Source organism: Nymphalis io, chromosome 19 (assembly GCF_905147045.1).
Source record: "Nymphalis io chromosome 19, ilAglIoxx1.1, whole genome shotgun sequence".
Classification (NCBI taxonomy): domain Eukaryota; kingdom Metazoa; phylum Arthropoda; class Insecta; order Lepidoptera; family Nymphalidae; genus Nymphalis; species Nymphalis io.
In genome coordinates this window covers 243,826-270,464 of record NC_065906.1, presented here as the reverse complement: position 1 = coordinate 270,464, position 26,639 = coordinate 243,826, and the positions used below count along the sequence as shown (strand labels likewise).

The following is a 26,639-nucleotide window of genomic DNA, read 5'->3' as shown; positions in this document are numbered from 1 at the left end:
TATTTAAAATGCATCAGCTAATCTAGATGAATATTTTTTGGATTGATAGTAAAAATTTTCAACTAATAAATGTAATTACTACGTCAACAAATGATATATTAGTTAGAAGTTATTTCCAATTGACATAAAGAATAAGCTAAGGATTTAACTGTACAATGATCAGTGGTTACATGTTTGGTTTATTATGTTCCAATCAGTACCTACCAGATATTGTATGATTACAAGCTGTGTACTACTAGGCAAATAATTGTATTTGACACTGCCATCTAGTTTTGAATAGACAAAGTTCAAACAATAAATTTAGATCAATAATAAATATTTTTCAAGTAAATTAATAATTATTATAAAAATATCATTTATATGAAAATATTTAAACAAAATTAATTTACATCATAAACATTGTTTTTTTCTTTTTTAATACAAATGATTAGTAATAGCACGATATAAAGGAACGTATTTATGTAAATATTTTACTATATCTGTATCCAAAATAGTCAAAAGACTAAAGCAAACTTGCAATCGTAAAGTATATGAAATGTTAATGAGCATTAACTAAGTTTTATTTATAATCAAAATATGGGAACCGAGATAGCAATATCGTTTAGTACCTTACGTGCTCAATTAGAGAGTGAAAAAAGTAGTTTATGTAAAATTGATGAAAACATTAAGAAAATTGTACAAACCTCAGGACGGTTTTCAGATAGGTTAGTGATCTTTGAAGGCTTATGAGTTTTTTTAAACGCTGAATTTACTGATAGTTACGTATTTGCTTGCAGATTTAATGGTCCTGTAGATTACACAAGAGGTGGTTCACGGTTAGGTGGTAGAAATGCATACCCTGATGTAGCTAATAATTACAAAAATGAAGATCAATCGAAGCGCAAACATGAAACCAAGACAGTTTTTAGCAGGCAAGTGTGTTAATAATAAGTCTTTCTCGTTTATTGTTGCGAATTATTCAGTAATGAATGTGATAAAAATGTTATACCCTAGTGCATATTGAAAAAAAAAACAAATCTTATTGTGAAAATGTATTTAATTTAAATATCGATGACTAAAAAAAATTTTAAAACTTCAGACTATCTGCAAGATTGAATGATAGCGATGGAGAAGATGATGGCCCAGGACCAAAGAGGAACAAAGTACCCTCAACAGTGTGTCGAGAGCTCCCCACCAGAGCTGCAGTGCTGCGTGCTCAAGGTGACGACGAACAAGCAAGGAAACGTAATAGAAGAATATTTGGATCATTGCTCGGAACACTTCAGAAGTTTAAGCAAGAAGAGATTGTAATGCAGACTAAAGTGAGCTTATCAGTCCATTGGAAACTTAGTCTTTTTAGATGGCAAAACCATAAATAATTTAATTTTATAATTTTCAGGAAGATAAAAGGGCTCAAGTTGAAAAAAAAATAGAAGAGCAAGCAAGACTAGAAAAGGAAAGAGAACTGCAAGAACGGAAGACTTTATTTGCTGAGCGGGATCATAAAAAAGCCACCATAAAGGCCTTAGAGGCAAAAATGGCACGCGTACATGAGTTTGAAAAGTGGGAAGCATCACAGCAATGCTTAAGTAACTTCATTCTGACTAGAACCAAACCCCATATATACTGGCTACCAAAGAAGATATCGGAAAAAGCAACTGAAAGATTAAATTACAGTAGAAAATTCCATGAGAGTAAGTAAAAACTTTAGCATTAACTCTAGTGTTTAAGTTAAAATAGTAACCTGAACTGTTATACTAAATGTATAAAACATTTTAATACTGCATAAGTTATTCTAATCATTTAGTTTCTTTAAATTTACAGCAAAATATGGTCCATTTTATCGCAGTAAGTAAATATTTAAATAACCAACTGTCTGTAATATATATGTAAAGAAACCGTAAATACAATTATTTCTTATTTTTCCTAATGTTTATTAACATTTTATTCACTTACTGGAACATATTAGTGGTAGTAATATAATATACTCCATAGGTTACATGGCAAGGAAACGAGAAGAATTACAAGATGAGTTACAACGTATAGAGTACAGGTGTCTCCGACCAAGAGGCCCCGGCACTAAGGAGAATAATCTGGAAAACCATCATAGAAATTACATATTTGAGAAATCCCCTATCATTGAGGAAATCAAACAGGAGGATAGAGGAAGGAAGAGAGATAAGTTTGCTATGGATGTGGACGAAAAGGATCGAGATGAAAGTGATGGTGAAGACAGACATAACGAGGTCCAGGAAAATGTAACAGAGAAAATAGGTATACATATAATGCATATATTATTAAGAAAAAACTGATAGCAATACTGAAGTTTGATAAGAAGTCACTTTTTATTTTAGTTTCTAGCTAAGCAGAAAAACCTGTTTATAATTATTCCTCATTAACTGTCGTTAATGCTAGTGTGAAAAGCAGAACAGGCAATAGTCATTCCTTTATTACTGGCCCCATGCTACTCATTAGATCTAAGTTATTTAAGCACATAGGTTATTAATAAGCCTTCACATAGACCCAGTAATTTCTTCCATTGCACTTTACTTCGAATAATTGAGGGTTACCTAAGTAGTCATTTTTTGGGATTTCATTCAAATTTGAATTAAGTGCAATTGTTACATTCAGAATTATATATAGCTATTATAATATTTAATTTTACAAGTGTACCCTTCAAATATTTGTGCTCAAGAAATAAAACTTAATCCCTTACCTCTGCACTGTTAAACAACCAAGAAGTGTTTTCCTCACCTTTGTCTTTTGCCTTACTCCTTTTATTGATAATTATAAATTAATAATACTCTTCATATTCTCTTTTAGAATCAGATGAAAATAAAATGGACACCAGCACAGTTCTGGACAATATTTCTCAAACTGAAGAAGAAACCATCAAAGAAGATAAAGATAAACCAAACACTATCAATGAAGGTGACGAGATGAAAGACTTGACATCTGATCCTCCGGAGCCGTAACACGTCTTAACCTTAATAAAAACTAGAAAATCAAGGAAAATACATTTTAATTTGGCCGCGTGTTCATGAAATATTTTCAGTTGCTTACAGCTTCGATTTTGCCTCTTTTTTTCACCTATCATAATTTGATATTCATTTATAAGAAAAGTTACTGTAACTTTATTATTCACATAAATCATGTCTTAGGTTTGTACAACATCAAAGAACTAATCAATTAAAGATTTGATTGACAATTGATAAAATTACACTTATATACACATAAAATTGTCTGTTTGTTTAAGAATCGAGGAAAAAATACTGGACCTAGTGTGATTTAACTTTTCGTGTTTAAAAGCTTATATCACAATGCGGTATATAATTTACCTCACTATATTGATTGAAACTGGAGATATAACAATAAATACACGTTTTTCCCCAACCAAGTGCCTAACCAAGTATAAAATGAGCTCCTATTTCATACAATTGCCTGCTAATGTCTGTATTAATGGAGGATTAGTATTACATGACGTTTGTACTTGGAGCCCTATTAATGTCTATTTGTTCTTTAAAGCTTTTAAATACGAGAGAAGGAGCTTTAAGTTTTTTTTTATCTGAACAGATATTTGTATGGTCCAGTGTAAATAGAAAAACCATCAAACATTTTTATATATTTTAATAAGTCATGCTACTTATGGTACACCGATTTTTTTTGTTATATTTTATCCAAATAACTTTATAAAACATTTATCAAAGTTTTACAGTAATTCCTTTTCTTTAAGTTCAAGGTTTATTCAGTATGTCAGAAAAAAAATGATTAAATTGCCTCAGAACTTGTAAACATTCTGTGATGAAAACACCGTGTAACAGAAAATAGGAACAGAATTAGTGTATTAATGTAGGTATTAAACATTTACAATTAAAAAAAACTATACATAGAAAAAGTATATTCAAAGGTATTCCAAGATTAATATAAGCACTAAGGATGTTTTAGTATTTTAAAAAATATGTTATGAAAACTCAACCTCTTGTATTTGTAACACCATTTTATTGTGCATACCTGTGGCACAGTTCAGTTTTTCTTTTATAATAAATACTTGAATAAATGTACAATTTTCGATGTTACATGTCAATATATAGATTGTATTTATAATAAATGAATACTTGAAAAGTGTACCAACATTTTTAAACAAAATTAAAAATAAAATTATTTCCGAGTGTTATTTTCATATTTGACCTTACAACGATGTATCAAAGACAAATAAAACAGCTGTATATTAGTAAGAAATATAATGAGAAAATAAAGATCACAGTTTGCATGAAATTTTCAAATTAACAAGAATAAAGTACAAAAGACACTGTGTGATATTCATTATGCATTTAAGATTAATGGTAAGTTGGAATTTCTTTATTTGTAATGGAATAAATAATATACTTAATAAAAAGATTTATTTTACTTTTTAATATTTGTTACATTTTCAGCAACCATACTACATTATTGTGTTAAGCTTAATGGCTTTACTTATAAAACTTGCTTAATTGCTTTTTAGTTAAACACTTAAGCCTTGTTTAATCACCTGCTAAACAATGTTTATAAGGAAGGCCATAAATGAAAAAAATTCCATTACTTCATTTTAAATATTTTAAAGTTAATATAAATGCAATATGTATTAATCAATCAGCAAATAAAGCTAACTTATATTGTTCAGTCAAGGGTAAATATCCTGGATGCTATATCATCAAGCATCCAATCCATCCCCTCTAGCAAGTTCTCTCCTGTGACTGCTGAACAACGCAAAATACGCCAGTGATGTGTCTTTATGCCATCCAACTCAAGTGCCTGAAAGGAATTATTGCCTTCAAATTTACAGCACAAATTATATAAAAATCACACAAAAAATATATCTTAATCCAAATTTTGTAGTTAATAGCTGTAAAACTAAATTAATTAAAAATGGAACAAAAAGTTTTAAATTATAATAATATTTAAATTATACGATTATTTAAAGGAGGAATCCTTTTAAATGTAAAATACATTTTACATAAATTAAGTTTTATTTTAATAAATAAATAAACATTCAAAGAAACTTCTAAGCATCTAAATATTGTGACCTCTCTAATCTCCTGAAGTGTCAAGGCGCCTGGAAGATCTGACTTATTGGCCAAAACCAGTAGTGTAGCACCAGCCAATCTCTCCTCTCTGAGCAGTGAATGTAGTTCCTTAGCACAGTCTGCTAATCTCCTAGCGTCAGCACTATCCACAACCCAAGCGACTCCATCGGTGCTCTCAAAGTAATTTTTCCAATATGATCTGTATTATAAAAGCTATAGAATTCAGATAAAAAAATTATATCCTTACAAGGAGTGGTCAACACCACCCATTAAAAGACATCGAAATAAGCTATCAACCATAAGAATTGGGATGTTATGTCACTTGTGCTTGTATATTAGGGTTTGGGTCCCGGCAAGACTTGTGTCTTGAGGTCGTGGGATTTTTGTCAGATTTAGTAGTCTCATGCCCCAGAACTTTCAAAGTTTTGCCCCAGAAACTCGAGACTTGCATGGAGCAAGTCTTGAGTTTCTTCACATTAATTACAATTCCTTTTTTATGAACATTTTCATGGTGCCTACTTTGTTTTATATAACACTTCAAAATAGGATGCCTAGGCCTTAGCCCAGCAGTGGGACATTTATAAACTGTTACTTTGTTATAACTCGCCACTAGATGCTGCTATAGTATGTCAGCATTTCAACCATTCATTTGACACTTGCCAAGTATAAGCTAGTTGTATTACAAAACTCGAATGGAAATGAATGACAAAAATCATATTTCCAGAATTTATGGTATGTATAAAATCAACCATATGAGGCAATGTTTTGATCAGGTACAAATTTAAGTTGAATATTACATACCTCAATGATTTTTGCCCACCCACGTCCCATATATTAAGTTTGTATCCTCGATGTTCCAAAGTTTTTATATTGAAGCCAAGTGTTGGAGATATGGTGTCAATCGGCTCTCCGTTAAAACGTTTTAAAATTGTCGTTTTGCCAGCGTTATCAAGACCTCTGTTTCTATCGTTAAGAAAAATATATTGTTCAATACTTTATTAAAAAGATTTGCTTTGAAAATTAAAAATATTTATAAAAAATGAGTCATAAACATAACATAGTTTAACATAATTTAGTTTTCTAAAGTAAAATAATGATAAAAAAGGATACAGCATCAGTATACGCATTTCTTTTTCCTTCTGACGTAGTTTCTTTAAAATAGTCAGGAAACCCATTGTTTTATGTACAGTAACTAACTGGCATTGTTTTCATTTCACAAAACTATAACCTGCCTGGAAGCTTATATTTCGACAATGATTTGAAAGTTGTAATTACTTGACAGTTGACATTGACTTTCAATAATAATAAAGCAAAATTTAATAATACCTAATGAAAGTTGTAATAATAATACATTAATGCAAATAACTAAGAAGCTGGCGCAACTCCTTACGAAAAATAAAATATTATAAAGTTTAGGAGTATTCTTCTGGCCATATACTATTTTCTTACTTTTTCAGAAAAAGTAGCTTTTTACAAAAATAGGTTTCCTTTCTTTCATACTTTTATTAACTGTCATTTTTTGTCATGTAGGTAGTTATATTTTGATATCTGTAAAATTATAGTGATTACTACCTACCTACTCTGTGAAACTTACATTTCACATTGTGTACTTTTTCCTTTTATTTATTATTCAAACGTATTTATTTTGTTTTTTCCAATGGTAAAAAGTTAGTGTTCCTATAAATTTATTATTACATTCGATAATTTCAAAATGTAAATGTTTTGTTTTGTAATAAAAAGTATTAAGATGATTTTGTTAGCGTGTATTTAGTCATAATTAAACTACATAATAACTGCCTACTTAAGTAAGGCTTAAATTTTACTAAAAATTACCTGTTTAGATCTCTTAGAAAAAATATTTACATATGTAACTTATCATTGATCTTTGAACTATGTAAAAAGAAAGATTATGCTGTCCAGCTATGTACCGAATATATAAAAATTGGCCAATTTTTATACGATGTAACGAATAGTAACCGAATATTCGTTGCAACTTATTATTAAAAAATAAAATTTAGAAGTACCTACTCTCAAAAATTGATTAAAATATTAATTATTATTTATTGAATAGTGTAAATTAAGTTTTTATAAGTATGATACTTCCTAGCCGTATACGTGCAGAATTTATCTTTATAAAACCAAAAGCAAATATTAGTTTTTTCAGAATCCAATATCCAATATGAATTCATTATTTACCATAGAGAAAGTATATCTATCCATGGCGGATCTCATCGCTGTCAAGTCTCTATTTCTATCCCAATTATGAAGCATCTTCAATGATTTTTAGTGGTTTTAAAAAGTGGAAGTGATAGTGTGGCGGTGCGGTCTCGGAGATAGTGCTCGTTGGTCGGCAGCACCATGTTCAGCGGGACGGTGCGTGTGAAGGTGTGCGAGGCGACGGGCCTCAGGCCGACCGACTTTCAGAAACGGCACAACATGACCTTCGGAAAGCCAGGTGAGTCCCAACACAATGTAAAACATATCACTAAGTTCCTTGACTGGAAACATTAGAATACATACCAATAAGTGTCAATCTTGTATAAACAAAATTTGCGAATAAAATAGGCGTTGCATGTTTACCGAATTGGGTGTTGCTATTATTTGTAAATATCGAGTTATCTTTGCAGACGACCAGCCAATAGATCCGTACGTGTCGATCGATGCCGACGAGCACCATCTAGACCGGTCGAGCACCAAACCAAAAACTTTCGACCCTGTGTGGAATGAGACATTCATACACGAGGTTCAGAATGTCACTAGGTACGTCGCTTCGGGATATTCCACTAAGCTTAATTAATTAATTAATTTGTCTTTACTTGACTTTATATATTTTAGCTTGGGCATCACAGTATTTCATGATGCTGCAATTCCCCCTGATGATTTTGTTGCAAACTGCACTATCCCTTTTGAAGATTTGATGCACCGAGAGAAAGATGCTACTGATTTCTGGGTGAGTAATTATTTCAGTCTCTGTTTTTAGATTCAAGTTATGATTCAGTTGCACAGAGCTTATCTTATCTAAGACATGTTATAATAAGATTAATTACTGTTGAGAACATTATCATATACAATAATTTGTTTGTTTTGATTATTTTGATAACAATCAACAACAATTTGTATAGTGATTTTAATACTAGGTATATTTTTGGTGACAAAACTATTTATTTTGTAAACAAAAATTGAAATAAGAAGTGAGAAGTAAAAGGAGTACAGAATTTAATTAGTAACAACTGAGTGCCAGGTCTAGTTGGGTGATCAGTCCTGATTAAGGATGACATATTTCCTCTATCAGGATTGATCATCCTACTGGCTCTAGCAACAATCATCATTTGGAAGATGAACATGGATCTCATTAATGTTGGAGATTTTACTTATTTTGTTTTTTTTGTGCATATTCATAAGTGAAGGTATTTTCCTGGTGTTGTATAATTTGTGTGAGGGTTTCTGGGTTTGTACCAAGTTGATGAAGAAAGGCTTCTCTGTTTTGTTATTGTTTGAAATGTGTAAATGTAAATTTATGCATACATTGTGTAAATAATACAATATTAATGTCTCCTTATATAATAATTATTATTGTTTGTGAGTTTCCCCTGTATGTCATGTTTATTATTTACTCAAAAGTAAATAATAAACATGACATACAACTAAAACTCAATAATTCAATGTTATATGAATTTTATTTAGAAAAGTATTAAAATGATAAGCATAAGCTTAATCTTCCTTGGACTAAATGCATAAAAAAGGTAATATAATAAAAATATATTTAAAAAAAATATCCCATTGAGTTTTTTTATAAGGATCTTTTTAGATCTGGGGTCTATCCGAATTGGTGTAAATTTTTGTCAGTCAATAAGTGTAATGCTTCTATATTGAATATTTATTTATTTACATAACTTTAAAACTAAGAATTATTAGTACAATACAAGTTTTTAATAATTTAATCTTTAATGATGTTTTGTTTTTTATTTAATGATGAGGAAAATTCCTGAATATATTTTATTGTGATGTGCCTCATATGTGTATAGTCATGGGTCGCTGTTCATATTCATATGCTCTGCCTGTGTTAGTTATATTACTAATTAATAAGTTAAGGGCTTGTTGATGTGCTTAAACTCATAATTGTCATAAAAATTGTATTGTATAATTATTATTTTGTTTCTGTTATTTTTTTATACAATTGTTTAATTCAATAGTTTGTTTAGTTGCTAATTTTGAATATACATAAGAAATAAATATTCAAAAAGGGTTTACATTAGGAACTCCTCGATCACAGACATTATATTATTGTATACTACATATTATCTGATGAGCCGGTTGGCGTGGTTGGTAGAACACTTGCCTTTCACGCCGAAGGTTGTGGGTTCGATTCCCACCCAGGACAATGTGACTGAATGTGATGTGAATGAAGACAAATTGTGAAAAATGTCCCAAGATATATATATATATATATATATATATATATTATCTGTAATAATAAAGCATAGAGTTAATAATGAATTCTTCATATCTTATGATACGGCTCTTCTTTCCAGGTGGACCTAGAACCGCAGGGAAAATTACACCTGAAAATTGATCTGAAATGGAATTCTCAAGGTCAGTGCTAGTCCCAGTTTTAATCGGTGGGAGGGCTCGGGACGAGTACATCGAACGTAGATACCACCCACCGATTAAATAATCTGCAGCCCACGCGGCAACGCTCGGTATCGCCGCGTTCCGGGCCGAAGGGCGAGTGAGCCGGCGTAATTAAAGGCACGAGGGGCGATAACATCTCAGTCCCGAGGCGCATCGGCAACGCAGGGGCCGATTAATATCTCCCGGGATGTCGAGCGGCCCGGGCGCGGTACTGTAATGCAATAAGATGGACAGCGGTGGTTTCGTGTGCGCAGCGGGCGGCGCGCGCGCGGCGCGGGGGCGCGAGTTCAAGGAGGGCGCGGGGTTCGCGCGGCGGCGCGGGGCCATGCGGCGCCGCGTGCACCAGGTCAACGGCCACAAGTTCATGGCCACCTTCCTGCGCCAGCCCACCTTCTGCAGCCACTGCCGCGAGTTCATCTGGTGAGCACGGGGCGTAGCGGCCTCTTTTCGGTCCATTTTCGTACCGACCTCGAAACTCGGTAATTCCTTAGTGGTGACAAATATTTCTTTTATCTAATGAGACGGTTACCTTCGATCGTCAGTGTGACTCCCGATTTAGATAAACGATCGTAATGTGCACATTGTCGTAGTCGTCGCCGAGTACGCTCGCCGGTCGTTTAATTATAAATGTTTGCGTTTTCCAGGGGTATCGGGAAACAAGGATACCAGTGTCAAGGTATATATACACTTATCTTGTTATTTAATAGAAGTGACTTTGTTAATTCCTATGTTGAAAATACTGTTCGTTATATGCGACTAACCGGTCCGGTTTCTGAAACGGTGATCAGACGCAGTATTTAAACAATATATTAGAATAAATTCAAATTAGTAGTTAGTAAATTCAAAGTATATGATCAGATGTTCAGACCCTTAAGGTAGGTGATCATTAAAACAAAAATATTCTTAAATCAAGTAGAATCTTATAAGCGACATGAATTCTTCAGCATGGTAATCATGGGTTGTTTTTTTTTTGTGTAGTTTGCACTTGTGTAGTACACAAGCGATGTCATTCGTCCGTTGTCACCAAATGTCCCGGGATGAAAGAAGAGGTTAGTTGTTTTTAATTTTTTTTTTGTTTATTATATTAATCAATGTACCGTGTCTTCCTCGACATTTTCCTTCTATGACTATATGTATAGAATTCGTTCAATTGTTTAAGAGTAATTGAGTAACAAATATTTAAACAATTGATATTGGTTTGTTAGTAAGATTTTAAATCAGTTTAAGAAAGGCTGGACTAAGACAGATTTTTGAAGTGATCTCTCATGCATCGTCTATTGCGTCATCAATTACCATCTACGAAAGACCATTCAGATTATTATAGGCAAATTAGTTGATCTGACTTTGACCAGTATTGCAAAAATTGAAGGTAAATGTTAGCTGAAGTTCGTGACAACTATTTATGGAATTTATTATCACATGAGTATTATGACGTTTCATTTAATTTGAACATTCTCCATCTTTACTCTCACAGATAAAAATATCACCGACTTGTCCTGAAACTGTCTGAGCACTATCTTAATTTACAAAACAACAGGTATTAAAAGCGGCAGGAGTAAATGCGTGACGTGTTCCTCTGTTATTCGCCGTAAAGGTCTTGTGAACCTTTAGTTTATCCGCTTTTCAAAAGATTTATTCCATTCATTTTTATGCCCAGTTTTCATAAGGCATAGTATAAAAGCAGTCTTTATTTCCGCAACTATTTGGGGTTACAAGTTGTCACTACAATGCATCTAAGCTCAACACATCATCTGTAACGGAGCAGTTGCCTCAATAATATCTCGCGGTCGGCCAGGCCGCTTAGAGCCATATGGGAGCGGATGTGTGAGTGTGCGTGTCCGCAGCAGCTGGGCGACGTGGACGTGTCGGGCGGGCAGCGCTTCAACGTGAACGTGCCGCACCGGTTCGTCGTGCACTCCTACAAACGCTTCACGTTCTGCGACCACTGCGGCTCGCTGCTCTACGGCCTCATCAAGCAGGGCCTGCAGTGCGAAGGTACTCTACACTGATCGAAGTGTTGGAACCACGTGTTGACAGCGAATTTTGTCCTGAAGAATTGCAAGCAGGTGCAAACATTTTCCTAGTTTGGAACTGTTTGCAATTCTCCAACTATTTTAGTAGAAAAGCACCGCAACGATGTTATCTGTTAAACAACCTGGCGTGGTCACGAATTCATGCCTATTCCATTGTTCACAATATCTAAGATAATTTCACATGAAAAAAGTATTACCTCTATCTTCTATACAGGGTTAGAAAGCTATACATTTAAGCTTTTGTTCAATTGGGATTAGCATTAATATTTCTTTTAACTTATTCAACATTTAAATTAAATTGCATATTTAGTTTTGCATCGTCTTTTAGAGTAGTTGTGTGTGTGTGTGTGTGTGTGTGTGTGCTATGCTCGGCTGAGTGTCGTGTTGCCGCAGTGTGTTCGATGAACGTGCACAAGCGATGTCAGAAGAACGTGGCCAACAACTGCGGGATCAACACGAAGCGGATGGCGGTCATCCTGCACGAGATCGGAGTGTCGCCCGACAAGCACCCGCGCCCCAAGGCCTCCAAGGTCAGCTCACGTCACGTCAACAGCGTTTTATTTTCCCATCGTAAAATGTAGCAATTATTCCTAAAAAGTAATTTTATTTTTGATAACATTCCGTTTTCATAGACCATGTAAACTTTGATTTTTTATTTTATGTATATTATATTTATCGTTACAATCTATTGATATAAAATTAAAATAATTGTTTATGTGAATTCACTCGGTGTAGCTTTGTGTTACTCTGTGTTACAGTATTTGAACACTCCGCTAATGGAGGGACCGCCGGACCTCTCCTCCGAAGAGGGGAAGGATTCTGACAAACACGATGACAAAAGTGAGTACATATATGTAATGCAGTATTTTTTGTCTGTCCTACATTAATAATGAAGTTCATTAAAATTTGTATAAACTCTGCGGACCTTTCACTCATACGAGATTTAGTATTGTCTGTTTTACGTATGTATGATTTTTGTTTTTCGTATGATTTAAGTTTGATTATAATTCACTTGTCTGCCTTAAATTGTATTAATATATTCGACGATAATGCAGTGGGAGCTGGTGACGTTTCACCTTGGAACAATTAAGGACGGATGATAAATGTTATCAAAGTATGTCACAGTTGTATAATTAACGCAGATATTTTCAATAATTCAATAATAAATATTTTTTGCACACACACAGAGACACACACACACAGACAACACACAGACACACACACACACACACAGACATACACACAAGCACACATACACACACATACACACACACACACACACACACACACACAAAAACACTCGCAAACACACACTTGCAAACACACACACACAAACACACACCTCCCGTGTCCCCCGAGATGAAAGTGGGTGGGTGCGACCGACTGCTGTGCTTCGAGGCACAGACATGTAACGGCGACTACTTTTTCCAAACCCCAATGATAGCCTTTAACCCTACCCGAGATTTGAACCTTGTAAACCAGCGAGGCCGTGGGAAAAGATATAAGAACATTAAATTTTGTCAACTTAAATCAACTAATGGTACATATTACATTTGTCTCCTTGTTTTGTCACTAAAAACTCATTTTTTATTTATATCCCATTTCGCTTCCCTCGAATTGTAAAGTCGCATGTCACGGCCCGTGTACATGCGTCATGCATGTACATGTCTCTCGTGTTGGTCCAGGTGTGCAGGGTGCGCTGTGGGGCTCGCACTGGGCCGAGCTCCAGGAAATATTCACGTGTTACGAAGGTTTTTTATTTTGTTACATAAGGGCTTCCGGTGGATGGGTTTTGCTTTTTCGTTTCTGTTGTTATTGTTGTTTGTTGCTTGTTTTTTGTTGTGCGTTTGTTAGCAATATTAAAAATAAACTGTTTTTTTACCTAAAAATAAAAAAAAAACACGACTGCCCCGAAAGAATGAATTTATCCGATGACGTTGTAAGGATTCTTACGATATTATTTTTAATTTAAAAGTTATGGTGAAACAAATTCTTAATATATGCGGATGAAACCTGAAAATATTGCACTTTTTTGGGCAGTCGTGTGAAAATCTATAATTGACACATTACAAAATAACAAATTGATCACTTTAATAATGTTTGACTTCATTTTTATTAAAACAAATAAAGAGTTTATATAGAAACGAATTAACCTAATTAATATAATAGTTCGTGGATATGTTTGTGAGAGCAATTAAAAATGCGAGATGTGTTTATGTAATATATGTAAGAAATGTTAATTATATATAATTAGATTTTATGGATTCAAAGTTCTTTATTTAATATGGATATATTTACTTAATATATTTAGTCCAAAATAGTAACTTTCGAGTTTCTCGTAATTACTTCCTATATAATGGCAGAATCTACATTCCTAATTTGTAGCTTTACATAAAATTTAATCCTGTAACATGACGATTCAAAAGTGCTTTCATTAATTAGTCTTTTACTAAACAGGCAAAAAATAAAATAAAATAACGGCATAATGTATTAAGCCGATAAAGTATATCAGTAAAGTAGGACAATAATAACGAACGTAGCTCGTATTTCCACACTAACGGTATTGCTAACGAACGCACGCTTTGTTATGTTTGTTTGTATTACGTTCCGTTGCACAAATTCACCCGTCTAACTCTAAACCTAGGTTCGAAGCAGGAGCCGCCGTGGAGTTCTCACTGGGACGATCTCCAGGACATATTTAGTGGCCAAGGTTCTATATTCATTTCAATTGAACGAAAAGCCGTCGTTAATCGTAATTATGTTTTTTAGTATATTTGGTTTTAAACACAATATAGTACCATTTCAGACAGCTTGCATATCTTATTTGAAACTCACGCTGTGTTGTATTACTAAGTTTTTCGACAATGTTCAGATGCGACGAGTGATCGCGTCGTCTCCCTCGCCCGGGGGAGAGGGGGAGACGTCGCGATAGTTTCCGCTCAGACTGTGCGTGTCGCAGGCGGGGACGGCGAGGGCGAGGCGGACGAGGGCCACAAGGTGTCGCTGGCGGACTTCCACTTCATCAAGGTGCTCGGCAAGGGCTCGTTCGGGAAGGTGATGCTGGCCGAGAAGAAGGGCACGGACGAGGTGTACGCGGTGAAGGTGCTGAAGAAGGACGCCATCATCCAGGACGACGACGTGGAGTGCACGCTGACGGAGCGGCGCGTGCTGGCGCTGGCGGCGCGCCACCCGTTCCTGACGGCGCTGCACTGCGCCTTCCAGACGCCCGAGCGGCTGTTCTTCGTCATGGAGTACGTGGACGGCGGCGACCTCATGTTCCAGATCCAGCGCGCGCGCAAGTTCGACGAGCCGCGCGCGCGCTTCTACGCCGCCGAGGTCACGCTGGCGCTCACCTTCCTGCACTCGCACGGCGTCATCTACCGCGACCTCAAGCTGGACAACATCCTGCTGGACAGCGAGGGCCACTGCAAGCTGGCCGACTTCGGCATGTGCAAGGAGGGCATCCTCGGTGCGTGCGGCGGCTTTCGTACTCTGCCTTGTCGTAGTATAGTATCCAGTGATGACAGAAAGCGCTCGGAGGGGGGCTGCGGAGCAGCCGGCCGACTATTGGTCGGCTGAGACGCAGAGGTGCCCTGTGACCTTGAGACTATGAGACCTGAGCGAGGCCGTAGTGAGCTCTATCTATATTACGTTAGAAAAGAAAATTAACTAGCGCCTTGCCTTCCAGACGGTGCGACCACTACGACCTTCTGTGGAACTCCGGACTATATCGCGCCAGAGGTGAGTCGAGAGCATTAATTGTTAAATGTGTTTTATTTGAGCCTTTTTTAAATTTTAATAATGCTACATAAAGGCAAAATATTCCAGCTGGTCACCTTTTCATCAGTGATTGTCTTAAGAAAAACAAAAAATTGGGAAATAAGATGTTATGTTACTTTTGGAATCTAATCGAGCAGTATTAATATCAGTTAGCTGTCTAACTCTCCTAACCGCGTTTATTGCGGAGCTGAATCTACCTGCAAGCAATAACAAGTGAAAATTCCACTGGAGTTTCAAATCTATAGTTAATACCTAAAAACCTGTACCAATCACATGTAATGTGCAATCTTATATAGAAGAGTTTCGTGTGTTCGAAAACATAATCGAATGCAGATAAATCACAAAATGGCCCAATAGCACTGCGATATTTCTCATGCATCATATATGTATATATAATACATATGATTATCAGATTGATTTAAAATATTTCCTTTAGTTTTTAATATCAGTCAATATATTTGTCAATATCAGTTTCTTTTATTATATCCGACGAGTACATGTCCACAGATCCTGCAGGAGCTCGAGTACGGCCCGTCGGTGGACTGGTGGGCGCTGGGGGTGCTGCTGTACGAGATGCTGGCGGGCCAGCCGCCCTTCGAGGCCGACAACGAGGACGACCTGTTCGAGTCCATCCTGCACGACGACGTGCTGTACCCCGTGTGGCTCTCCAAGGACGCCGTCTCCATACTCAAGGGTACGACGTGTACATAAGAAATTCGGATCTCAGGCCTCTGTAGTTTGAATCGAGCTGTAGTAACTCAACGCCCCCCCGCAGGCTTCATGACGAAGAACCCGGCGCGGCGGCTCGGCGTGCTGGGCGGCGCGGGCGGCATCCGCCAGCACGCCTTCTTCCGCGACGTGGACTGGGACGCGCTCGCGCACCGCCGGCTGCGGCCGCCCTTCCGGCCCAAGGTGGTGAGTCATTTCATCATCATCATTATCATCATCATCGTCATCATCAACTCTTCGTCGTCCACTGCTGGACATAGGTCTCTCCAATGGCACGCCACTGAGCTCGATCTTCAGCTCTCAATGTCCATCCGCTGCCAGCCACTTTGCGAATATCGTCACACCACCTAGCCGGAGACGATTCGCGATGACCCTGGAAAACAGATTATAGACATGACTAAAGAGTGAAATTGGTCGGTAGTTCTTCAATAAGGTTTTGTCTACTTTTTTGAAGAACATTACGACAACACTCTTGCCTTTGGAGTTCTCCCCGAAAAGATGACAGAATTAAATATGCGTTGGAGCTGCGCTATAAAGCTTTTGCAGCTGCCTTTAATAGCTCCGTCGTAATTCCATTTTCCTTAGGGGCTTTTCCATTTTTAAGCTGCCCCAAGGCCATTACGATTTTGTCTTGGCTGACTTCTGGCAGCTCTTGGGTTAAAGTGGCTCTAGGATCTTCGGTTCTCCAGTTTTAACTGAAATGTATTAGACTGAACCATGGCTTGGAGCAGTTTTGAGCCGGAGCGTAGACCTTATTAGACGAACGCGCTCGAGCTTGTAGTCAATGTTTAGAGTGTCTCGTACAAGTCGGTGGTCACTACCTGTATTGAACCTCGTGATCACGGAGACATTTCTAAATATTCGCTTCTTGTCCGTCATAATGAAGCCAATTTCGTTTTTAATCATAGCATCTGGGTTTCGCCACGTTCACTTCCGTTGAGGCTGTTTCTTAAAGAAAGAGTTCATCATAAACAGTCCCTCTTTCTCCAGAAAATTGACGAGCATTTGCCTATGATTTCTGCTTCCAAATCCATGTTGTCTTACTAACGATTCGTTGCTCTTTCTCTTGTTTTACTCTCACTTTAGCGTTAAAATACCCCATGACAACATTGAAGTGGGCCTTTTGGGTGGTGTGTAATGCCTTAGAAAGGTCTTCGTACATTTTTTCCACTTAATCATCCGAGTGTGTTGAAAGTCGGTGCGTATACTTAGATAACCTGAGGCTATACCTCTTGGTGAGTCTGATCACAAGATACGCCACCCTTGCCGACTGGAGATTTCTAAAATGTTGTCAGAGAGATCTTTGTGGACCAAAAAGCCGACGCCACCACGGGATGGTTGGGCTCCCTCTCGTCGTACAGGTGACGCTGCTGCCCGTCACCGGTCTGAGGAATTTAGTTACGCCTTTATCGAATGGTTACACCGCCATTAGTCGGTTGCCAGAGCCTCGCTTGTGGGTCGGCAGGATGCACGGTGCGGGTGAGGTTGGCTGGGAGCAGTTAGATGTAGTTGTGCTCCCTTAGATCCCATCGCCAGTTACACACACCACCTACCACCACGTGGACCGGGATGCGCTCGCGCATAGACAGACTACGTTACTGTGTATTTGAAATGTAACCTATTCTTGTGTAATGTATAATTACTTGTTTCGTTTTGGGAACTGTTAGCAGGGTGTGTCCAAACTCTTAATCGCCCCGATTCCCTCCACAGAAGAGCAAGCGCGAGGCGGCCAACTTCGACGCGGAGTTCACGAAGGAGGAGCCCGGCCTCACGCCCGTGCCGCCCGACGTGCTGCGCGCCATCAACCAGGTCGGTGCCAACACACCCCCCGCCCCCCCCGCAGCACCGCCCGCCCGCCCCCGCCGCGCTCACACGTGTTCTCGTGTTGCAGGAGGAGTTCAAGGGATTCTCGTTCATCAACAAGGACTTCAACCCCGCGCCGCCGCAGCCCTGAGCCCCCCCGCCGCCCGCCGCGCCCCGCCCCCGCCCCCCCATATGACGGTTCTATTTAACGTTTCGGTGACGACTCTAGTCACGGAGTATTAGTCGTCCTCGAGCGTAATACATGTTTTTAAATAAACGACTGCGTTTGTAAATATATTCTATGGACATGTGTATGTTGATATTCTCGAGAATCTACTCTGTTATTGTAGGACGTGGTGACGTCGAGCGGGCGTTCGGTTCGAGTTCGTCCGTTCGTTCGCTGCGAACTACGAAGTCGCTAGCTTTATTTATGAACTCATAGGGGTTCGGAGTCACTCGTTTTCAAACTACGTTTAAATTATTGTTTATGTCTAGAAAAAAAAAAAAACCTTGATCTCTATAGCGAGGTCAATAATTTACCTTAAACAAATATTATTTAGTTCATTTAAAAAAAAAATTAAAGCGACTGGCCTAATGATTGCAATAAATATCGAACAATTAACATAGTTATCATGTTAAATAGAATTGTCCATAATCGCGAAGCATCCAGTGCATATGTGTAAGTTTAACGGAAACGTTGTGTGACCGCATCGACTCAACATCGTGAGGTCGGTCCGTGGTGATTAAATTGTGACCTTAGTTCTGTAGGCTTACGTTATAGTGGGGTATTTGGCGTACGTCATTTAAATTTTAAATGCTATATGAAAGATAGATAACACACAGTTTTGATGCCGAATTTTTTATCTAAATTTGACATGGCTTACAATATTGACATCTCTTTCTGACGCGTGAAATTGAAAGGGATAGCAATAATTGTCAACTTTAGCCGACAATGTCTCTTCGCACCTCTTCCAACGGAACAGTGAGTTTGTCGAACAAATCCGCACGTTGTCAGCTGCCTAATTTCGGTTGAATACCTCATTGTAATGTAATTTCACGCAAACATATGGCCCCGTTAGTAGTTTAGTATAAACGATTACCTCATACGTTTACGACATACGTCACGATACCGTATCAAGTTGCCAAAAGTTGAGATCTGTTCCGTTTGTAACGACAGCGGCCGGTCGCGACCTGTCGGGTACCTCGATCTGATAACTAGCCTATAGTTTACGATGTCACGTCTCAAGCTTATGTATAATAATATATAAAATGTGTACATTATAATAGAACCTCGAGAAAGTAATGAAATAGAAATCGATTGAACTTATCGTTGAAAAGAAATAATTATAAGTATCGATAAGAACAATTATCGACCGACTCGTGAGGAGTCCCGGCGCGGGGGATTGTTTGCATTTAGTGTCGTAGCGGCCGCTCCTTGGGCGCTACCACAAGCGTTCACCAGTGAAACGTTACTCGTTACAACGTACAAAATATCAATATGTATTCGTTTCGTGAACGCTCGCGGAGACGAGGCCCGGTCGTCGCTCGGCCACGGTCTCCGCAGTCGTACTTTTTCACTAGCTTAAGTTTTTAAATCTCGCGAGATGAACCTTGTTCGAGGTGCTTTACTATGGTAAGTTTTGATGATGTTAGAGAGTTTTAACCGTCGTGTCGATGTCACTCTAGTTTCGTAGTTCGTTCCTGACGCCCGGAATTAGTTGGTCCCGCGTCGTGCGCGCCGGACGTGACGGCGATGGGCTGTGCGAGGTATATTTACATTTTATTTTATTTATTCGATTTCTTATACGTATCGATTGTGAATCGATATTTTAAACTGCTTTAATTTAACTGACATTTAAATTCGACTTAAATAATTTTATATTAGGTTCTAATTTCCGTTTTACGAACTCCGATTCTATATTGAAGAAGAAAGAAGCCCATCGCCAAAGCACGCGATTATTTATGAATTCAAGTTTTACTAAATTATTTTATTTTAAGTGTTTATATATTACTTCTGGGTACTAAGAGTACAAAATATATTGAAGCAACGTTCATTTTGCATGATTATTTCTATATTCGTTTATGAGATGATTTATATTTTGAATTTTCTGTAAAATTATTCAATTGCTGTGTTTTAAAATATTTTCCTGTGGTATCGATTCTCGTGCAAATATAATATTAGAATATTAATATAGACCAATAAATATGAAATTTTAAATATTTAAATATTGAATGTACATAGTTATTTTTTCAAATGTTTAAAGTGATGGCCGAGTGTGATTTTCAAGTGATTTTACGAAAATTCAAAATATAATCGCGTTTCGTTATGTTGTCGATGTGTTAACACGTTGTTACAGCGTCGCTGGTGTTGTATTATTTGTAGTTTTAACAATCACCGATACCAAAGGTTATTATAAGTTGAGGTCGAATCGGACCGAAGTTGTTATTATTTTGAACATTTTGTGCGTTTATATAATATACGTCGAGAGCAGCGCGGAGCACAAAATTGCTTTATGTAGGCGTTAGTGTGTACTATAAATAAATATAAATTATAAATCTATGTACGCTAAATCAATCGATATATTATATGATATATACCATGTCTTACGTCTTTACGTGTGCTGTTGTTTACTGTTGTCCGTTTTTTAATTTGTTTACGTCTTTGATTTCGATCATGCGATGTTGCGTTTCCAAAGTTTTATAATATTTAAAAAGGTTTAATGTATACATAAGTGAATATACGTCTTAAGTCGTTCGTAGTAGAGTCTATTTTCGATTGACGACGACGACGACGGCGGCGCATGAGGACATCTCGCCTCATGGTTTGATCTAATATTCGCGTATCAATGTTCGTGTGGTATTCGGTTATCTGTGTGCGTCGTACTAATATAAATTAAATTAGCGTATAGCTGCGTTATTTGTTTGTTCGAGTATATTTTAACCCGGTGCTGTGTACGCGTGTAGTGTTGCGAGCCGTTTATGCATTTCAATGACCAGTTAAAACTAACTTTAGCCTTAACCGACGAGAGTAATGTAAAAATAATTAATTACTTATAAATATATAGGTGTATCGTTTTTATATCGCTCGGAATTGTATTCCGTTCCAGATATCGATAACTCGATAGACAGACGCGCAACACTACATCGTCACCCGTCTAGCTCGTCGCGTTAGGGAGAGACGTGCGCAGTAATATGTAAACTTTAGTTATAGGTTTTAGCGATATCGATAGCGATACCGAAACACCGGGCTCGGAGTTAAGCCTGCATACAATATGTTCCAAAATAATCGTTAGAATATATTGATTTTGACGTTTGACTGTTCGAAAATTGAATACTGTTTGTGTGCGTGCGTTATATAAATGCGTTCTAAAATTTAAATATTCCCATACGATTATCTTAACTAATATTAACGATACCTGTATTGCAAAAAAATTATCGAGGAATGCACGACGGTTTTATTGTTCCGCGAACACATACGCTGTCACGTGTCGTGCATTCCTTCGATAAATAACGTAAGTGATATTACGAACGCTTACGGGTGATTTAGTCTTAAAATTGTACGATTCCGTACGGAACGGTCCTACTGAAGAAGACTCGCGGTGATGCGTCGCGTGTGACGTCACTCGCCGCGTTTTACGTGCGAAACGTATTCAATGAGCGATTAGTTTTATTTCGAAGGAAAGATTTATATCATGGTGGAATATTTCGCACTCGTTATATAAATAAGGAGGGTTAGGCATTCGTGTAGGTCGAGTAAGTGCACCGGGGAGTCGGAACGTTAGCGTTAGCGTCTGTTCTGAGCTCGTGAGTAGATTCCGACCTATTTTTTGTATGAAACATTTTTTTCATAGTTTTCGTTTACATTTGATAGTATTTCCGTTTTGTATTGTTTATTTTTTTTTTAGTATTAACAAGTATTAATAGCGGTTTAAGTAGAACAATTTTCGCGTTACATTTTGATCGTTATAATCTCACGCACATTGTGTATTTTGTAATGTTTTGTGTATTTGCTATTGTATTACGAATACGTTGTTTTTAACGTCCGAATAAAAAACGGCCCGCTTTTAGAAAAATATTTTTATACATTATTAATCTGATTATTCTGTTTTTTTTTTGTATCGAATCGATTTTGCGAAGTACAGATAATATGTGGGAAGATGTTTTAGCTTCCATTCGTTTTTTTTTTCTTTTTGGAAATTTGTTTTTATTGTTAAGTATTATAAAATTACCAAATTTTTTTTTACATATGACTTGTTTGTAAAATTATACCGAATATTGTGAAAACAGATTATGTCAAAGTATAAGTGCATTTTATAATTATTTTTTATTTACAAAAAATGTGTATTTAACTAATGATAAGGCAAATATTATAAATTCTAAAAGGGTTCAATAGGATGTATAAGCGTTAACTAGACGCATTATAGTTGAAATAAATTTTGTCTCTTTTTTTTTTAAACTAGAAATGCCATTAGAATAAATAAGACAAAACATAATTCAGTTAAACTATGTGTAAATTAACTTTATGTTTAAGTTCTCGTTGCGTTTCTACTAAAATAGTTGGAATTTTCTTTGTTTTTGTAACTGTTAAAAAATATCTAAAATCAATAATAACACATAGTAATTATAGAATATTGTCACCAAACGCGTGTTGTGGACGCAAAAGTTACCAGTTTATCTATTATTTCGCTTTCGATGCTAAATAGTTGTTACGAAGTTATTTCTTTTACAAATGTCGACCGTCCGCGAGGTGGTACGCAAATAAAGATTATTTAATTATAAAGTAAGTTACGTTAAAGTTGGCCGCACAAAACGTTTCAATACATTTGTGTTACTTCACTACACTGCAGGCTACAGTGGGAGGACATGATAGTTGTATTCTGTAGAGGATTTAATCCGTGTCAAAATCTTTGGAGTAATTTGACAGGACTAGAAATACCTCTGTCTCGTGTGTGCGACAGAGAAGGATGTAAACTCGTTAGAGTCCTTTCAAATTAGTTCGTTTTATATTAGTTTAGAATTGGCGCCAATGTGATATGTCAGTAACGGATCCTATTGGTCCAATTTTCAAGCTGATTGTCGATTGTTTTCAAATCTCAATTATAATTGGTTAATTTTACTTTTGTAGTATCTCAAACATTATGTAAACGTCTCCACTAGTGCTCGGTTCCTATATTAAACGAATCGTTATTATACAAACAGTAATCGATCGTTTTCGAGTTACTAGTAACGAGGCTTTAAAGTCGTTCCTATAAGTTAGATCAAATAGATAACACTCGTAAACAAAACGAATCGTTTCTTCTTATAGTAACCGGACATTAGTCCGTTCGTAGTTTCGTTAGTGCGGTCGCCACCCGCGCCTGGCGCTCTTGTAGATTATTTCCACAAGTATCTTCCAATTCAACTACGCCATTAACTTATTTCGTGTTAGACTAATTTTTGTAATAATAACTCGTGTCGTGTGTATCTCGTATCTCACTCGTATTTATATTATTTTGGTCGTTTTATGTCCCTCGAGAATTTCTACTTCAGTAAAGATTTTCGGTAAATTTTGACCAATGATAATAAGGCTATGTTCTCTAAGCAAACAGGACGAGCGAAGTCACGGGCAACAACTGCAATATACAAGTAAATAGTATCAACTGAGAGTGTGCCAAACGTTCCTGACCTCAAAGTCTTGTAATTAACATTATTTTTTTTTTGTTACTTATATTTTATTAACTTTATAGTTTTTAATTTTCTTGTCTATTGAGATTATTGAAAACATTGAGCTTTAGTTATACAATTTTATTTTAATATATCTGTTACTGTTAAAAAAACCACAGACTATATTCAACTCTTAATCCTAGTGACGTGTACTAAGTCATATGTGAGTCGCATAATATTTAGTTGTATTGTTTTAGTACTTAATGCGCCCACCAAGCAGTTGTGGGATTATTATAATTTGTAAATTTTATTTTTTATAATTTTATTTTATTGTGCCATATAGTGGACGTGACAAAATATACTGCTTTGTATCGCTGAAATGTTTAGATAATTATAATTGCATGTGATCTACTTTCGCACTCAAATATAACATATTAATTGTAATGTAGTACAACGTGATTTGCTAGTGAAGTTAAATGTTATGCGCATGCGCAATACGAAGTGCGAAAGTAGAGATCTGAGCCGTCGCCATCACAAAGATATTTGCAATGAACACATCACACGATTCGTTTCCAATCACAAACGCGTCCGATGATAAATTATTTGCATAATATTTATATAGTCATATATTTTGTCCGAATGTTAAATTTAAGATAATTATATAGAAGTGAAGCGATCTTATTTAGTGAGTTATAATTTCAGAATTCTATTCTCTCCGTTGTGCCGTCGACATTTTGAATGATCGGTGTATGTTATTTTGTACTCAAATTTTTTAAAATGTTTATATTGAAATATATTTTACGCTTCTCAGAGGTGTTTTAGCCAAAGAATAAATAAATATTGTACAAACATAGCGGCTTAAAGCCTAAAATTGTTCTTAGTTGTCTTGCCATTCGTTATTCAAATGTGTATAGAGTAATCGAAGCTTTGTACGCGAGATGTACTTTGAAAACTGTCTCATCGCTATTCGTTCGAAGAATCTCTTGTTTTATGTCAAACCATTGATCACAACGAGAACGTTACGGCACGTTGTCGATATGTATTGTTTCGCTAACCGTACCAAAGTGTATCTCGCGTGTGTTAACTGTGTGTTGTGTTAATTAATTGTAGCTAACACGAGAATGTGAGAGAGGAGGGGACGCCCCCCCTCCCCGATATATATATATTTGTTGTATGTTCACTGATCACAATAGAACACAGTAGCTGAATAAATAATAATAATAATAATATAGTTTTATGATGAAATAAAATATGTATATGTAATCCTACATGTCTATTAAATCAATGAAAATAGATAATACATGTCGATTCATTTTGTTTAGAGTTTGATCGCGTAACGATGTGACTCTGTTAAGGAGATATTGGTAACTGACATAATGTGTTGCAGACCAACATGGCCGACATTAAGTGGCAGTTTTTTTTAATTGTTTTTAAAACTTACAATTAGTGTCACAATTCATGCCTTTAAAACGGAACAATCAGAAGTAACGACTTGAAACTTCCTTCCTAATCCTGTTGAAATTGACTATTAAAGAGTTTCTTATAAATTATTTATAATTACAAATAAATTGCACATTTACATATTCTATATTTTTTATCGTTTTTATAAGCTTTGGTTTTAACTTTAAATAATAATTTGTTGCGGCCATCGTCTGTTATGATTCTATATTTCTACCCAATAAAGTATGAAGCCTCCAATTAGTCGAGCCGGACTCGGCAGTCTGGGCGGAATAGCAACAAAAATATGTTAATGTTATTTTTTTATTGTAATGCCTGGAAGTATATAGTCACATTGAAATATTAAATATATAATAGAAGAATTCACAAAAGGCACGGGTGAATTGAAAGTGTAATAAAATAAAATACACGTTTGGCATAAAAGCACTGCTTCGATGCAGGCGCGCATTTACTCGGCAATGACCGTTTCATGAGAATGGATGTAGGTGTCTATGTATTTCAAAAACTTTTTTTATATAATAGGTAGATGGACGGGCAAATGGGTACCGTAACGGTAAATGGTCACTACCGAGGCCGTAAGAAATATTAACCGTTCATTGCATCGCTAATGCGCCACCTACCTTTGGAACTAAAATATTATGTCCCTTGTGCCTGTAACTACACCGACTTCACCCTCTCAACCAGAATACACCAATACTAGCTGTTGTTTCGCAGTGGAATAAATCATGAGTGGGTGGTACCTTATTCCATTCTCCTCATAAAAGAGAGAGGAGGCCCTTACACCAGCAGTAGGATATTCACTGGCTGTTACGGGTGGTACCTACCCATATGGGCTTGCACAAAGTACTACTAAGTAAATAATGAATAAATGTCTACACTTTATATTGTTATCTACATATATCAAAGTACAATAGATAAAAATGCGAATCCAAGCATCATTATAAGTAATCCATCAGACGTATATAAAAATAATAAGTAAATTAAAACATTTCTCTAATTTCAAACCAAAAGTAAAATTCATTATTCTAAATTTCATCTGAATTAGTTTAGCAGACAATTACGACCTAATAAATAATATATATTATAATAATATAAAGTGGTTGATAGAAGGCTATTAAGCTCTGTGCTATTTCTCCTTTTGGTAACAAATAACAATATATAAATATTAAATCTGCAGCTACAAATTTAATGTTTATTATTTTCCGACGTAATCTCACATTAAAAAGCAATTATTTCTTGTGAACTTTGTTATAGATTCTGAGAGATTGAAATCATTTTTGTATCCTGTATGTACATATGTGAATTAATGTTGAGTGAGCGAGTTGTAAGTCAGAAAAATAAATTTGATGCGGATGTACTTGAATGTAACAATTAGTATAACATATGTTAAGTAGTAAGACAAAAAAACGATAATTCATTGGATATAGTAAAAAATATATGATTTAGAACAATTATTTTTACGCATAATTTCGAGACATATATGTTTTAGACGACGCATTAACAAAGAAAGATTAGGTAT

The 26,639-nt window shown here is 36.2% G+C and overlaps 3 protein-coding genes across 7 annotated transcripts; 2 read left to right on the top strand and 1 right to left on the bottom strand.

The window, feature by feature from the left end:
• The first annotated feature begins 504 nt into the window (after window positions 1-504).
• On the top strand, window positions 505-4,375 carry LOC126775835 (pinin). Its single transcript, XM_050497962.1, has 6 exons — window positions 505-704; window positions 777-911; window positions 1,079-1,301; window positions 1,379-1,673; window positions 1,975-2,253; window positions 2,803-4,375. The coding sequence occupies exons 1-6, from the start codon at window positions 577-579 to the stop codon at window positions 2,952-2,954; spliced, it is 1,212 nt and encodes a 403-aa protein (XP_050353919.1). The 5' UTR covers window positions 505-576; the 3' UTR covers window positions 2,955-4,375.
• Window positions 4,206-6,385, bottom strand: LOC126775840 (ADP-ribosylation factor-like protein 2). The gene is made up of 4 exons (XM_050497971.1): window positions 6,153-6,385; window positions 5,844-5,999; window positions 5,043-5,241; window positions 4,206-4,770 (listed from the first exon to the last, which is right to left on the bottom strand). The coding sequence occupies exons 1-4, from the start codon at window positions 6,215-6,217 to the stop codon at window positions 4,636-4,638; spliced, it is 555 nt and encodes a 184-aa protein (XP_050353928.1). The 5' UTR covers window positions 6,218-6,385; the 3' UTR covers window positions 4,206-4,635.
• Window positions 6,386-7,202: 817 nt separating this feature from the next.
• LOC126775823 (protein kinase C) lies at window positions 7,203-24,962 on the top strand. Of its 5 annotated transcripts, none has more exons than XM_050497933.1 (18): window positions 7,203-7,497; window positions 7,670-7,802; window positions 7,878-7,992; window positions 9,575-9,635; window positions 9,929-10,094; window positions 10,319-10,350; window positions 10,653-10,723; window positions 11,519-11,669; window positions 12,101-12,237; window positions 12,466-12,547; window positions 13,393-13,458; window positions 14,352-14,459; window positions 14,667-15,176; window positions 15,396-15,448; window positions 15,995-16,181; window positions 16,263-16,399; window positions 17,927-18,025; window positions 18,108-24,962. In XM_050497933.1, exons 1-18 carry the CDS (start codon window positions 7,401-7,403, stop codon window positions 18,168-18,170), a joined length of 2,268 nt encoding a protein of 755 aa, XP_050353890.1. In that variant the 5' UTR covers window positions 7,203-7,400; the 3' UTR covers window positions 18,171-24,962. The 5 variants fall into 5 exon arrangements, with proteins under 5 accessions (XP_050353890.1, XP_050353889.1, XP_050353891.1 ...); XM_050497932.1 differs by having other exon boundaries at window positions 7,205-7,497; window positions 16,263-16,402; XM_050497934.1 differs by having other exon boundaries at window positions 7,206-7,497; window positions 14,352-14,417; window positions 16,263-16,402.
• Window positions 24,963-26,639: the final 1,677 nt, after the last annotated feature.